Raw genomic sequence first — 16,522 nt, 5'->3', positions numbered from 1 at the left:
CTTTAAGTACACATGCATGGTGATACTACACTTAGCGTACTCACTCTCACTCTCACTTGCACTAGTTGTAGGATAAGGCTTCCCTGCTGTTATACGCATACAACACTGAAATGTGTATGGCACAAAGACATTTTCCTCTTAAAAGGAATGATAAATACAAAGTCAAATAGGATAATGCAGGAGAGGGTTTAATAATGAATAAGAAAATATGAAGAGCAGCTAAGGTTCTATGAACAGCATATTGAACACATTTTCACAGCCAAGACAGGCAAGAATCATGTCTATCACTGTAGTGCAAGTTTATATGCCAACTATGTCTGCAGGTGACGAAAAGATTTAAGAAATGTATTGTGAGATAAAAGAAATTATTCAGATAGTTAAAGGAGATGAAAATTTATTTGTTATGGGGGACTAGAATTCAGTAGTATGAAAAGGAAGAGACGGAGAAATTATAGGTGAATATGGAATGGGGGAAAGGAATAAAAGAGGAAGTCACCTGGTAGAATTTTACAAAAAATATAGTTCAATATTCGCTAGCACTTGGTTTAAGAATCATGCAAGAAGGTTTTATACATGGAAGAGATCTGGAGATATGGGAAGGTTTCAGATCGATTATATAATGCTCAGACAGAGATTAAGTAACAAGATTTTAAACTGTAAGACATTTTCAGGTGCAGATGTGGACTCTGAATTCAATTTATTGTTTATGAACCGTATGTTAAAACTGAAGAAATTGTATAAAGGCAGGAAGTTAAGGGGATGGGACATGGAGAAGTTGAAATAACCAGAGGTTGGTCAGAGTTTCAGAGGTAGCATTAGGAAACAGTTGACTAAAACAGGGAAAAGTAATACAGTAGAAGATGAATGGCTAGCTTGAAGATATGAAATAGTGAAGGAAACAGAGGATCAAATTGGTAAAAAGATAAGGCCAGCTAGAAATCCTTGAGTAACACAGGAGATATTGAATTTCATTGGTGAAAGGCATAATCTTAAAAATGCAGCAAACAAAGCAGGTAAAAGGGAATGTTTAAAAACTGGGATTCACAGAAAGTACAAAATGGCTAAGCAGGATCGGCTGGAGAACACATGGAAGGATTTAGAAGCACATTTCATCAGGGGAAAGATAGATACTGCCTACAGGAAAATCAAAGAGGCCTTTGGGAAAAAGAGAAGCAGCTGTATGAATATCAAGGGCTCTGATGGAAAACCAGTGCCAAGCAAAGAAGGAAAGCTGAAAGGTGGAAGGGGTACGTAGAGGGTCTATATATGGGAAATGAACTTGAAAGCAATATTATAGAAAGGGAAGTTAACGTAAGTGAATATGAGATGGGAGATGTGGTAGTGTGAGAAGAATTTGACAGAGCTGTGAAATATCTAATTCGAAATAAGGCCCTGGGGGTAGATGACATTCTGTAAGAACTACTGACAGCCTTGGGAGAGCCAGCCATGACGAAACTTTCCATCTGGTGTGCAAAATGTTTGAGACAGGGAAAATACCCTCAGACTTCAAGAAGAATGCAGCAAATACCAATTCCAAAGAAAGCAGTCGCTCACAGGTGTGAAAATTACTGAACTATCAGCTTAATAAGTCATGGTTTCAAAATACGAGGGCCGTTCAGAAAGTAACCTCCGGTTGATTTAAAAAAAATACACCAAGTTAAATAAAAATATTTTAATATATACATCTTACAACTACATCTTTGCACTATTTTTCTACATAGTCTCCATAGCGATTGAGGCACTTATCGTATCTCTTCACAAGCTTTGAAATTCCTTCTGCATAAAAATCACCCGCTTGTGCCTGGAGCCAGCCTGTGACCGCATCTTTGAGCTCTTCGTCGTCATCAAACCGCTGTGACCCGAGCCATTTCTTCAAATGCATGAAGAGGTGATAATCACTTGGCGCCAGGTATTTCTATGCACCAGGAATTGCATGGCGACGACTTTGAACGTCTACCACTCCTCTCTTCATCATGAACGTTTTCTCATCCACTTTTAAATAAACGTACCCATTCACGGACAACTCCTTCACACATAACTCTTGGTCCGTACACGGCACAAAGCTCACGATGAATAGCTGCTGCAGAATATCCTTTGGCTGTAAAAAACCTTATGACAGCATGCACTTCACATTTGGCGGGGTTTTCTATTGCAGCACACATTTCAAACTGCCACAAAAACTAAACTAGCACAGGTACGACGTTCACTCGACCACGGCTTGATGCCGACTGACCTGTTGAGTGCGTGAACGCACAGATGGCATCGCTACTCCCCCCACAACCCGCACTGTGACCAATCAGAGGTTACTTTCTGAACCGCCCTCGTACTAACATGAATTCTTTACAGAAGAATGAAAAAACTGATAGAATCTGACCTTGGGGAAGATCACTTTAGATTCTGTAGAAATGTAGGAAAAAATGAGGCAGTACTGATCCTACAACTTATCTTAGAAGATAGGTTAAGGAAAGACAAACCTACATTTTTAGCATTTATAGGCTTAGAGAAAGCTTTTGACAATGTTGACTGGAATACTCTTTATGAAATTCTGAAGGTTGCATGTGTAAAATACAGGGAGGTAGAGGCTATTTACAACTTTCATAGAAATCAAACGACACCTATACGAACCAAGGGGCATGAAAGGGATCAGTAGTTGAGAAGGGAGTGAGACAGGGTAGTACCCTGTCCCCAATGTTATTCAATCTGTAGTGTGAAGAAGGATTAAAGGAAACCCAAGAAAAATTTGGAGTTGGAATTAACATTCAGGGAACAGAAATAAAAACTTGAAGGTTTGCCGATTATAATTCTGTCAGACACAGCAAATGACTTGGAAGAGTAGTTGAAAGGATGACACAAGATGAATATCAACAAACGCAAAACAAGACTAATGGAATGTAGTTGAATTAAATCTGGTGATGCTAAGGGAATTAGGTTAGAAAACAAAGACATTTAAAGTAGTAGATGAGTTTTGCTATTTGGGGAGCAAAATAACTGATGATGGTGGAAGTAGAGAGGATATAAAAGGTAGACTGGCAATGGCAAGAAAAGCATTTCTGAAAAAGGGAAATTTGCTACCATCAAATAAAGATTTAAGTTTTAGGAATTCTTTTCTGAAGGAATTTGTCTGGAGGGTAGCCATGTATGGAAGTGAAACACGGATGATAAACTGTTCAAACAGAAAGAGAATAAAAGCTTTCGAAATGTGGTGCTACAGAAGATTGTAGATTATTAATCGGGTTGATCACATAACTAATGAGGAGGTACTGAATAGAATTGGGGAGACAAGATATTTGTTGCACAACTTGACCAGAAGAAGGGAACGGTTGATAGGACACATTGTGAGACTTCAGTGGATCACCAATTTGTTAATTTACTCATACTGAGTATGAAGGAGCGATATGTATTTGCTTTCTTAGGAGAATAAAAACTTCTGAACAAAGATTGCAATAAATCACTGTATCTGTTACCATCATCAGACCTTCATACAGATTATTATAAACATCTTGTGTCAGCTGCACACACAATCTTTCTATTAAATCTCCAGATGCACAACGTATGATATGAATGACGTGTTCGCACGTCAAAACTAAAAGTTAAAATTACTTTGTACACGAACCACCACAAGATTTCATCCATATAATCACACATTGTGCCTACTAGGGTGCCTTTAGTAATTTTAACTCTTACTTTTGACATGCCAACACATCATTAATGGAAAGATTTTGTGTACACAAGATGTTTATAATAACCTGTACAAAGATCTGATGCTGGTAACATAGTTTACCAAAACCAGTTATCCACAATACAGTGTTTATTTGTGTTCTTCGCTAAGAAGTTTTTCTTCTCCTAAAATCACCAATTTAGTGTTGGAGGGAAGTGTGTGTGTGTGTGTGTGTGGGGGGGGGGGGGTTAAAATCATAGAGGGAGATTAAGAGATGTATACAACAAGCAGATTCCGAAGGATGTAGGTTGTAGTAGTTGTCCAGAGATGAAGCAGCTCACGCAGGATAGAGTAGCATTGAGAGCTGCATCAAACCAGTCTTTGAACTGACGACAACAACAACAACAACAATAGACTACAGACTTAATGGGAAAGCCCATACTCCACAATCATGCCTCACCTTACAGAGACATCATTTTCAGAATAGTAATCGTGATTTCTCCAAAAAATAATTTTGTAACTACTTATATATCTATCAGTGAAAATAATCAATTTCAGATTTTGAAAATATAATGTAACTGGGTAGATCAAAAATTTACTCACCAAGCAGTCACAGGGGGTCTTTAAATGTGTCTGCTTGTGTCTGTATATGTGTGGATGGATATGTGTGTGTGTGCGCGAGTGTATACCCGTCCTTTTTTCCCCCTAAGGTAAGTCTTTCCGCTCCCGGGATTGGAATGACTCCTTACCCTCTCCCTTAAAACCCACATCCTTTCGTCTTTCCCTCTCCTTCCCTCTTTCCTGATGAGGTAACAGTTTGTTGCGAAAGCTTGAATTTTGTGTGTATGTTTGTGTTTGTTTGTGTGTCTGTCGACCTGCCAGGACTTTCATTTGGTAAGTCACATCATCTTTGTTTTTAGATATATTTTTCCTACGTGGAATGTTTCCGGAGTGAGTGCCTTCTTCTGGCAGAATGGTGAAAGGCAAAGGAAGAGGGAGGAACAAAAAAAAAACTAGCAAAATGGGGAGAGTTTGGAAAAGCCACCCATAATCCCTGGTCAGGGGAGATATAACAGACAGAATGAGAAGGGAAGACTGATTGTTAGGGACAGCATCAGACGAGATTTGAAAACCGGAGTGCTTAGAGATGAAAGACAGGGTAATAAGGAAAACCAAGATTACTGACAAAACATCGTGCAAGAATTAGTAAGAGTGGCAATCTAAGTATATACACTGGTCAGAAAATAAAATATATAGGAAATTAAAATGGAGTGAAGAAAGGATTAATTACTGAGAAGAATTGCTGGGAATGAAAACATAAATGTAAATTAATATTATGTGGGTGGCAAGAACTGTTGTAATGCCAATTCCCACCAGCAGAGTTCTGACAAACTAGTGTCTTGGGGAAGAATCCAGATGGCACATCTGGTGAAAAAGGCATCAAAATCAGGACTGTCATGTTGTAGAGTGCAACAGAAAATTATGTGTTGTCAACACCCTCAGTTCTTTTCCATTCATCTGGACCGATCACTTGGTGGTAATTATACCAAAATAAAAGGCTGAACAGTGTTTACATAACAATTGAAATTGTCATGGATGTGGACCCCAACGGATTTTGAAGTTTCCACCCTAATTATTATTTCTTCACCATGTGTTACACTTATCATTGGTGTAGTACCCCTAGATGTGTAGAACTGAATATGTTCTGTCTGTTTAAAATTTAGGGTGAGACCATTTGCAGAAAATCAAGTCAGTGATACTCTTAAGAACTTTGTTTACCATTTCTTCTGTGTCTGTACATATGCTTGGATTGATTACAGTATTAGTGTCATCTGAAAAAAGAACTAATTCTGATTGTTGTATACTAGATGAAAGATCATTTACATATATGAGGAACGATAGTCGACCTAAGAACCTTGGGAACCCCCCTACATGATTTCTCCCCAGTCCAAATTGTGTCGCTGGACTATCTTGCTTCAATTACTAAATACAACTTTCTGCATTCTTTTGGTTAGAAATGACATTATCTATTGGTTGACTATGCCATCAATCCCATAAAATGTCAATTTCTCTAGGAGAGTACTGTGATTCACACAGTCAAATGCCTTAAAAGTTGCTGTTGGAAAGGTTTTTGGAATTGGGTCACAAAATATGAAGCTTCACGCATCTGTACCGGTTTGTTTGCACATATATTTTATGGTTGTTGTAGGTTACAAACTTTACCTTCTCGCACTTGGTGGTAGTAGTAGCAGTAGTACCATGGCCCAGGTATCTTGGCTCCAGACTTGTTTTCCTCTGTTGTGATGCCTGTGTCAGCCTGGCAAGTTACTTAAGAGACCAGCTATTGCTGAATGATTTTGGAGTCTTCTTCTTCGAAATATTCAGATTCACTTTCCGTTATAATGAGTATGTTACAGTTTTACAGTTGGTAGCACTCCAAGCTATACATCATTAACCTGGTGCATTGTCTCTTATATATCCTGGCTATCAACTAATGACTGACTTTTTGTCCTAGAGGTGTCAACAACCAAGACTCCAACTCCCTGGGATTTCTGTGGAGTGGAGTATATCTCATAGGCAAGACTTAAGCCACATGGAATAATTACTCGCTGCAGCAGGAGCCACAGTGCGCTTTACTCTCACATTCTACATTCACTCCCACTGCCCCATTTACCAGACATGTCGTGTGTTACAGTACATGTACAGACAAAACAAAATTTCCGCAGAAGGCAAGTCGCAAATGTCTATAAGATAAAAAACAAAAAGTCCTTGTTGAAAGTCTCAGACATGGTTTGTCGGATTGAAACGGAAAGGTATATCACCTTGCTTTAATACATAGTGATCCATTACACCTCATAGCTCCCCACTTAAATGGATGATTTCATGAGTGTAAACTAAATCTGTGTTAACTACTTTTCCATTCATGTCGTCAACCAGTGACGCATCAGTCCCTTTCCGTGGTCGTGTGCTTACATCAGCCTGTGGATCTAACTTGCAGAACTGGCAAGAAAAATCTTGTTTTTATGCTATTGTTCTTGATACCATTTTTTTGTGATATACACATAAGATTGTCCATTAAGTATGTACCAGATTCAGCTATGAATTGTACCCCATGTTATTCATGAAGAAGGTAAGTGATTCTTTTGTATAAAAGTCTAATCCCATTATTCAGTTTGTTTGAAGTCGTTAGGTCACAGAACATGTGAAAGGAAGTACTTAAATTAAAGTATAGCTGATTCCATAAGAATATTTACAAACCCAACCATGGAATTCAGTACTTTTATCAAAACTGTGTATGGTCCCTATTTACTAGTACTTAATATATATGATGATTAGCTACTAAGCGAGGATACATGTGTTTCACAGCCCTGCGCCTGCTATATGGACGTCTGAGTCACAGCTCTCATACAATATAAGTAATTTAAGTAGTAATAAACTGTTTTTAACACTTTAATTTAATTTATTACGTTAATTATAGTGCTCTTGAAGCGTACCATTAAAGGTTTTTGTCTTACTCGCATATTTTCACAGTAATCACATAAAGTTCGTTTTGTTTACATATTGTGGCCAGGCCGAACTTTTGAGCTTTCAGATTAAACTTCATACCGCAATTTTAAGTGCATTTACTGATACTTTAGTGTGCTAAATACATTTGCTGCCCCTTTATATCTGTAGAGTATCGTCATCTCTCAAGTAATTTCCAGTAATGAACTTCTGAACCACTGTTTACATTGTCGCGAGTAGGCTTAATTTTTCGTGCACGTATTTTCATTATTTTCCGGTAACTTAATTGTCTTTCTGTCACTAAAATCGATTTGTAGCATGAGTGTAAAGTGCGTGACGTGCTGTAGAATCGTTAGCTCCGGGGTCTGGTGTGATGGATGTAGTAACTTTTTTCATTGGGGCAATTGTAGTGGCGTGGGAATTGGGAAAATGAGCGAGACTCATCAGTGGTTGTGTAGGCTGTGCAGTAGAGATAGAAAGATTGTGGAACAGGAGGGGAAAATTGCTGCCCTTCAGGCTGAGTTAGATGAGGCTAGGCGAGAACTGGGCAGGTTAAGGGGGGAGAAGGGTTGTCGTGAATCGCAGTAGAGCAGCAATTAGCAGTCCAACAACACTTTATTACATAGTCACAGAACATACAATACAACAAGTCAAAGATACATTGTCCTAAGAGTAAACAAACAGTCTCTCACTTGCCCGAAGTACATCACTCTGTGACATCCTCCCCACCCTGGTCGACCTCCAAAGGTACGGCCAGCTGCACAGGACGACTAGTGATGTGACCTTCTGGTGCCTTTTCTATCCTGGCCTCCTTCCACATATGTCGTGGATGAAGGTCCTCTTGGATCAGCATGATGTCGCCAGGGTGAAAGGGGATGACTTGTCCCGATGGGCGTTTAACTTCATGGTAGTTCCGGAGCTCCAATAGGTATTCTTTAATCCAACGGTTCCAAAACTGTCACAGAGTTGCTGTCTCAGTCGGAATTCCTTTGTTAAATTCGTGTTCACTGAAGGCTCTGGTCCCGTCGGAATAGTCGTAAGTTTTTCTCCCGTCAAAAAATGGGAAGGTGTGAGTGCATCACAATCATCTCCTGGTGTGATGGGCCTGGAGTTCACCGCGGCTTCAATACTGATCAAGGTGGTGTTCAGTTGTTCCTCAGTGAGCTTTGTGAGTCCCAATACCTTCCGTAGGCAACGCTTTATAGTGCCCACCATTTTATCCCACCATCCTCCCCACCAAGCCGTCCGGGAGACAATGAATTTTCAAGTAATACCATGGTGGACGAGGAGCTGATAAGTTTTTGTGGTGGTTAATGCCTTCCAAAGTTGGGCTAGTTCCTTTTCTGTGGCGTGGAATGTTTTCGCGTTATCTGTATATATCGTGTGGGGTAGTCCGCATCTTCCAGCGAATCGCTGAAGTGCCATAAGAAACTTGTCTGTTGATAAAACTATACAGAGTTCGAGGTGTACAGCTCGTGTGGTAGCACATGTGGAAAGAGAGATATATGACTTGTGCTTTTCCTTCCCCACTTTGATGAATAGTGGGCCAGCAAAGTCTATTCTGGTTACAGCAAATGGTTTGGCAGGTGAAACTCATTCAGGTGGCAGCGGTGCTTCGATCTGTTGCCCTCGTGGATTCTTCAAGATTTTGCATGCGAGGCATGAGTGTAGGATTCTTTTGATGGCCTGACGAGCTCTAAGGATCCAAAATTTGGTTCGCAGTTCGGATAGTACAGAATGAACACCAAAGTGATGAAGGCGGATGTGTGCCTCTTGAATAACCAATTGTGTGAAGTGGTGGGAACCGTCAAGGAGTAGAGGATGTTTTTGTTCCCTATTTAGGCTAGTGCACTGCAGTCGACCTCCCAGACGTATCAGTCCATCTTCTAAGAAAGGATTGTATCGTGCAATTTTTGACTCTTTTGGCAATGGTAAGTTATTCTGAAGTGCATGTAATTCGCTGGGGAAGGAATCTCTCTGGCCCACTCGAATCCAATACATTTTGGCAGCTGATAATTCGGTGGCTGTAAGTTCTCCTGAAGATTTATTCTTCTGACTAATGTTGTGTAGGAAGCGGAGAGTCCATGCTGTGATACGAATAAGCTTCCAGTATGAGCTGAATTTAAGTAAGTTCAAAAGGCTGGTTGGCGTAGATATCGACAAGACTTGGCTCTGGGTTTTCTTCCTCTTTCCTTCGGGAGGAAGTCGTACCATCGTTGGAGTATCGTTTGGCCAGCATTCAGGAGGGCGTGTAAGCCAAGGCGGCCCATTCCACCAAATATCCAGAGAATTCATTTGGTAGCCGAGGAGTCCACGTGAGAGGTGGTCAGCAGGATTGTCTGGTCCTGGGCGGTGTTTCCATTGCGTGGGAGTCGTGTGTGTTTGTATCTCAGTTACCCGATTATGTCTGCTTGTGTCTGTATATGTGTGGATGGATATGTGTGTATGTGTGTGTGTGTGTGTGTGTGTGTGTGTGTGTGTGTGTGTGCGCGAGTGTATACCCGTCCTTTTTTTCCCCCTAAGGTAAGTCTTTCCGCTCCCGGGATTGGAATGACTCCTTACCCTCTCCCTTAAAACCCACATCCTTTCGTCTTTCCCTCTCCTTCCCTCTTTCCTGATGAGGCAACAGTTTGTTGTGAAAGCTTGAATTTTGTGTGTATGTTTGTGTTTGTTTGTGTGTCTATCGACGTGCCAGCCCTTTCGTTTGGTAAGTCACATCATCTTTGTTTTTTGATAATTGATGGTTGGCCTTCTTTTGTGTCCAAACTTGTTTCATCATTTCAGAATGAAATATCTTTCTTTCATCAGACCACAGTGTTCCAGTCTGTTTTCTAATTTACCTGTGACCAACTTTCCAATCACATATATTTTGTCGGAATGTTTTTCTGTTTGTAATGTCTGCCTCAGTTATATCAGCTACTTTAAGATCCTCCTTAATTGTAGCGATGATTTAATTGGCTCAGTTTTGGTCTTTCTTCTGTTTTTGCAGAATTCTACTATTTGTTTTGTCAACCTAGTGGGTGCCATTCATTTAACGTGGTCATAAAATTTAAGTCTTCATCTTCTAATGTCACCATGTATGTGTGTATTTTTCTGTTTCCTTATTCCTTCTCAGCCTATAAGTTTCTCCAGCAGTAATTGTAGGGCCTAATATTTCCCTAATAATCTTTCTTTCTTTCTTCCTTTCGAATTTCTTCAATATTCATCTTTCTATTTAATATTAAAGTTTCTGCTCCATAAAGACACTCAAGTTTGATTACAGTGCTGTAATGTCTAAGTTTACTAAAATTAAAAAGTGATTTTTTTTATTATAAATAATTTGTGTTAATCTGAATGCAGTTGCCATTTTTTGACAGCGAACTTCGTTTGTAACTTCTTGAAGACCGTTTTATTGTATGATTTCCCCAAAGTATTTAAATTGAGAAACACTTTTTATTTTTCCATGTTCTATGTTCAAAAACTTTGGTGCTTTTTTGTTGCATGTTGTATATTCCGTTTCTTTAATGATATTTGTAGTATTACTTTTTCTGCAACTTCTTTAAGATTTTCAATTCGTTTTCGAGCTGTGGTAATATCCCTAGTTAAAAGTGCCAGATCATCAGCAAAGGCGAGGCAATCTACTCTAATATTACTTCTACCAAACTTGATTGATTGATCTATATTTTGATTCGACTTTTTGCTCTTGCCATTCTGTAATTACCTTTTCCAAAACATAATTAAACACTAATGGGGAGAATCCATCTTCCTGTCTAATACCAGTCTTTATATCAAATGGTTCAGAAATTTCTCCCATGAATTTAACTTTAGATCTAGTGTCAGTTAACATTACCTTAATCAGTGTTAGAGTTTTATTATCTAGCAATTGTTCCTTTAAAATTTGGAAAAGTTTTAAATTAAGAATTTGTTCCAGACAGAATCTGTTTGGTCTAAAGCCTGCTTGGCATTCAGCAATTTTAGGATCTAACAGTTCTTGGGCTCATCAAGTAAACATTGCAAGAGAATTTTGTATGTGACCAGGACAAGAGAAATTCCTTGGTAATTATTAACATCAGTTCTATCCCTTTTTTTATGCAATGGACTAATTAGGGCAGTTTTCCTGTCCTCAGCTATTTTCTCAATTTGCCAGATATGCCATACTAGTTGAGTGGTCTATATTATAGTGTCAGAGCCAGTCGATTTTATTAGTTTGCCAATTATACCATCTTTTCCAGATGCTATATTGTTTTTAAGTCTCTCAACTTGTTTAGTTATTTTGATTTCATCAGGGTCTTTAGAGTTAGGGTTGGTGTTACTAGTTTGCTGTGGTTAGAATTTATTTGCTGGTTGCGGACAGTTTATTAGTTTTTCAAAATAATCAGCAAGTACCTTACAATTTCTCTTGTTGTTAAGAGCCAAACTGCTGTTCTCATTTTTGAAGTAAAGACTTTGAGGTTGGTAATCTATTAGTTTCATTTTGAATGTTTCATAAAAGTTTCTTGTATTGTTCTTTTGGAAGTCTCTTTCAATTTCTAAAAGTTGGGCATTTTCATAGTTTCTTTTAGTCTCTCAGATTAATTTAGACGTTTGTTTACTTACAGTTAGAAAGGTATTGTACACATTTTCAGTTTTATTACTATTCCAGTTTTTGAATGCCTCATGCCTAGACTCAACTGCTGTTTCACAATCCACATTCCACCAATGGTGTTTTTGTTTCTTAAGGTGGAATTAAATTTTGAGCTGTTTTGATGAACTTTCCTTTCAGGCTTTGCGAATTGTTGGGTTGTTTTTCATCAAGTTCACTTTTTAGAGTTGGGTTTATTTTAGCAGTGTCTAATTTTGGGATAACATTTTTTGTTTTGAAGAGTTTTTGAGGTTGAAGTTTTACTTTTATACGCATCAAATAATGGTCAGAATCAGATCAGCCCCTTTCCTAACTTGGACATTTAAAATTTCTTTGTAGTTAGGGTATGAAATTGCTAAGATTGATTTGAAATTCCCCATATGTGTTGACATTATTTTAAGGTTAAAATTTTTGCATGTTTCAACAAGCATTTAGCCATTTTGGTTTGTCCATTTATGTGCAGGAAATCCAACCACTGTTTTCTTATATTTTTTTCTCTGTACCTAATTGAACATTAAAATCAGCCGTTATGTAACTACTTCAGGTTTTTTTTAGGGTTATCCTCATTGACTGGCATATGGGGATTAATTAAGGTGTATGCTTTATTGGTGCATTTAAAAGAAATTGTCATTGGTCTATTGTTAATGGGTTTTATCTCAGTTATTGAATTTAAAATATTTTTGGAGACTGCAAAAGCAGCTCACAGATGTGGTGTACTATTAAGTATTCTTTTATTAGTTTTACTTTTAAACAGATAATAATTGCCAAAATCCATGGTGTTATTGTCTGTCATGTGTTTCTTAAAGTACTAAAATTTAAATCGTCTTTCTTTTTTATGTCCCAGTTTATGAAGTACATTTGGTTGCAAAAGTGTTTGTGTGTTAAGTGCTGCAAAAAAGTATTTGTTTTGGTTTTAAGTTGGTCAGAGGACTCCAACTTCCTCTGTTGAATCACATTTTAACTTGGCCACCCCAGAATCTGAAAGACCAGTTGAGCTGGTGATACTGGCAGTGGACTGATCACTTTGGATAATATTGTGGTTATCAAAACGCTCCACAATGATGGTACCTGAAATCAGGTGGGAGAGAGTAGACTCATTGAGTGAACTCATAGTGTTAATACTGGAAGGGTTAGTTCCAAATATACTCATAAATTTCAGCCATGCCACTGGTGAACAGACACTGACCACTTTGCCGCTCATCCAGACTAGAATAATTTCTACATCCTTCCCCAGGTCTGTGACTACCAATTAGCATCCTTGGGACTGAATAACGTGGTGCCCACAACGTCCCCACCATTTCCGAAGTAGTATTCCACTGGCGACACAATAAATGAAATATCTTCGTCCGTCTGTAGGCCATATCTACAACCAACCTCTTGCAGCATCTGTCATATCCCCACGGAAGGCCCAGGTATGAGACTTGTCATATGCAGCCAACCAATGCATCCTATTTCAGTTCAGTCACAGGTGCATCTTTCCCTATTAGAGGTAGGACCTCCTATGAAAGCAGTGCACAGTCTTTTACATGGACATTGCCATCAAGCAGTTGTCAACCTGAATGAATATTGACCTTGAAACTGAGACTAGGTGCAGAGCTAACCACACTGTGGCTGAAGATGTTGCTGAGCACAAGATCCATAATGTCATTGTGGTTGCATCCAAAATTGTGTCACCTGGACACTCTAAAAACACTCCCTTTGCTGCCCCCTCCTCTTCTGGAGTACCAGATTCTCTGAACTAACCCCTATCCCACAGCCACCTTCAGCCCTGTCCCCACTTCCTCCAGCTCTCTGATTTTGTACTCACATCATTCTGTACTCAGTCTCTCTTCCTCAGTTATATCTACCTCACTCAACCCACCCCTCTATAACATCATGTGCATGCACCATGGCGAGCTTGCCAGTGGGACATTCATATATCATCCCTTGCTGCCTCTCCTTCCCAGTCCACAGCCAACCTCCTCTCCTCCATGTCCCCACCTCCTTTCTTCTCTTACCAAAATCAGCTGACACAACCCATAAACCCAATCAGTTTTCTACTATTTAGCACAGTAACACTATGATATTACTGAGAGTGAGTGAGTGAGTGAGTGAGTGAGTGAGTGAGTGAGTGAGTGAGTTTGCATGTTTGCGCATATGTGCACGCGCGTGTGTGGGCATGCGCGTGCTTTATGCTTTAGCACAGTAAAAATGTGATTTTACATAATTTTAAGTAATCCAGTTGTATTGCATTTATATGTAATGTACAACCTTCACTGCTTTCCACATCCTGCAGACACCTCTTCAAGGGATCCATGGAATATGAGTGATGTAATGTTGCCTTATCTTTCTTTACAGAATTTGTGGCCCTATTTCTATACAGAAAACATTTATATCAGAATTTCATTGTGCAAAATACAGAACAAGGGTACTGATGGCGTCTGGACTCTTTGTAGCTCTTTCTACAATCGTCATTCCAGGTGAAAGAAACACTTAATATGGTACTAGAAATAGATAGGTGACTATATTAAATTATCATCATTTTTACACTAAAACAGTTTTCTTGTACATGTGGTCTGATTTTCTTTCTTTTTTCGCAATTTTTTTACAAGGCTGCTACTCATTTTAAAGATGCACTGACAAGCCAGAAAAATTAACACTGAGGCCAGTTAAATGTAACAGGAGTGTCATTAATAATTTAATTAATGAATTGAATTTCATAGATAGAATTGAGGAGAACATTCAGGAATTTGGAATGAGTAAAAAACAGAATTGTAGCAACTTAAGTCATAAACTGTGTTAACAATAAACTTCACTATACTATGTAGTGCTGTTTGTGCTCACGCCATAAAAATTGTTTAACACAGTAAACTACAAGAAAACCTCTACACTGAAAAATGCTGCAGTTTCCTCTGTTATATTATTGATTTTTTGGTGGTCCAGCTTTATCACACACTACAAATTGTACAAGTGATGTTGGACAGGCCAAAATGAGGATACAATTACATTTAATTTCAGAAAAATGAAATGAAAGTAAGTAGGTACATATTTTTATAATTTAAGTCTATCAGTAATTGTTTAAGGACAGGTTGAAATAAGGACACACTAATACGTAGCATCAAATAAATAACTACACAAACTAACATTATGTAGCTATTCTTTCAACCTAAGTTTATCAGTAATTAATTCTAAATTTACTCTCTGACTCCAAATTCTTTGACACCAGCTGTATTAGCCAATTAGTAACATATGAAAAATTGTGCCAGACCAGGACTCAAACCGAAATTTCCCACTTATGGTGAGCGGTTGTCTTAACCAGTTCGGCTATTTGTGCACTCTCTTTGAACTTAACCAAACCTCCACATGTCACATTGTATACATCTTCATAAAGTAGCCCACTTCATTCATCACCTAATGCTTGCCTACATTATTTATTGGATTCCTACTCAGGGGGAATGATATTACAAGGAATCAAGACCAGTGTTGTCATCATCACTAATAGGTAAGAGATCCATACCTAATTCAGCTGATGTGAAAGAATTTGTTGTCAGTGAATGAATTTCAAATTATTTCGTACAGCTTTGGATCATCAACAATGTCTGTTCTTTCAGGCATGCTAGTAAGTATTATCAATGATTGTTAAAGTAACATTTATTTCTACAAATTCAGAAATTCCCATGCAGAATAGAAACAGTGATTTACTAGAAGTATTATTTCAGTCATAGCTATTACTTTTAAACAACTGTAGTATTCATATATTTCAGAATAAAATTCATTCATCAGTTGCAATACAACTAAATTTTATTCTAAAATATTAGAAATATCTTTAGTTTCATTTTAAATATTTGATATATAGAAACACCAACAACAATAGCTGAGGTATACATGCTGACATCGCAAACAGAAAATGGAAGCAAAAAAAGAGAGAAAGTATATGAGGGTACTGAACAGGTAATTCAGTATGTAAAGGGAGATGATAATCTAATAGCAATGAGGGATTGGAATGCGGTTTGCAGTCATAGGGGAAGGAATAGAAGATAGGGATATTAGGGAATAGGGGCTTGGTAGCAGCAGTGAGAGGGGAGAAAGATTAATTGAGTTCTGCAATAAATATCAGCTAGTAATAATGAATACTCTGTTCAGGAATCACAAGAGGATGAGGTATACGTGGAAAAGGCCAGGAGGTATGGGAAGGTTCCAGTTAGATGTATCATGGTCAGACAGAGATTCTGAAATCAGATATTAGATTATGGGGCATACCCAGGGGCAGATATGGACTCGGATCACAATTTAGTAATGATGAAGAGTAGGCTGAAGTTTGACACTAATCAGGAAAAATTGATGCATGAGATACAGAAATATTAAGAAATGAAGAGATAAATTTGTAGTTCTCTGCAAGCATACTGCAATAATGAATAGCTCTGTATGCAGTTCAGTTGAAGAGGAATGGGTATCTCTAAAAAGGGCAGTTTCAGAAGTTGGAAAGAAAAACTGATGTACAAGTAAGGTAACTGTGAAGAAATCACAGGCGACAGAACAAATACTTCAGCTGATCGATGATAGAAGGAAGTACAAAAATGTTCAGGGAAATACAGGAAAATAGAAATACAAGTCACTTAGGAATGAAATAAATAAGAAGTACAGGGAAGCTAAGATGAAATGGCTGCATGAAAAATAAAAAAAGAAGTGGTTGTCAGGACTGACTCAGCATATATAAAAAACAGAACAACCTTTGGTGATACTAAAAACAAAGGTGGTACACTGAGAGTGCAATGAGAATT

General features: G+C 38.3%; 1 protein-coding gene across 2 annotated transcripts in view; it reads left to right on the top strand.

Annotated features, from left to right (window-relative positions):
• LOC126263006 (synaptic vesicle glycoprotein 2C-like) overlaps nucleotides 1-16,522 on the top strand; it is a 429,984-nt gene that overhangs the window by 291,582 nt on the left and 121,880 nt on the right. For both annotated transcript variants that reach the window (XM_049959967.1, XM_049959968.1), the window contains exon 5: nucleotides 14,100-14,221. In XM_049959967.1, coding sequence (XP_049815924.1) covers nucleotides 14,100-14,221 — 122 coding nt within the window. The remainder of the gene's footprint in view (nucleotides 1-14,099; nucleotides 14,222-16,522) is intronic.

This window comes from Schistocerca nitens, chromosome 6 (assembly GCF_023898315.1).
Source record: "Schistocerca nitens isolate TAMUIC-IGC-003100 chromosome 6, iqSchNite1.1, whole genome shotgun sequence".
In the NCBI taxonomy this organism is placed as follows: domain Eukaryota; kingdom Metazoa; phylum Arthropoda; class Insecta; order Orthoptera; family Acrididae; genus Schistocerca; species Schistocerca nitens.
Note: the sequence above shows the minus strand (reverse complement) of the source record. Positions and strands in the feature narration are given on the sequence as shown.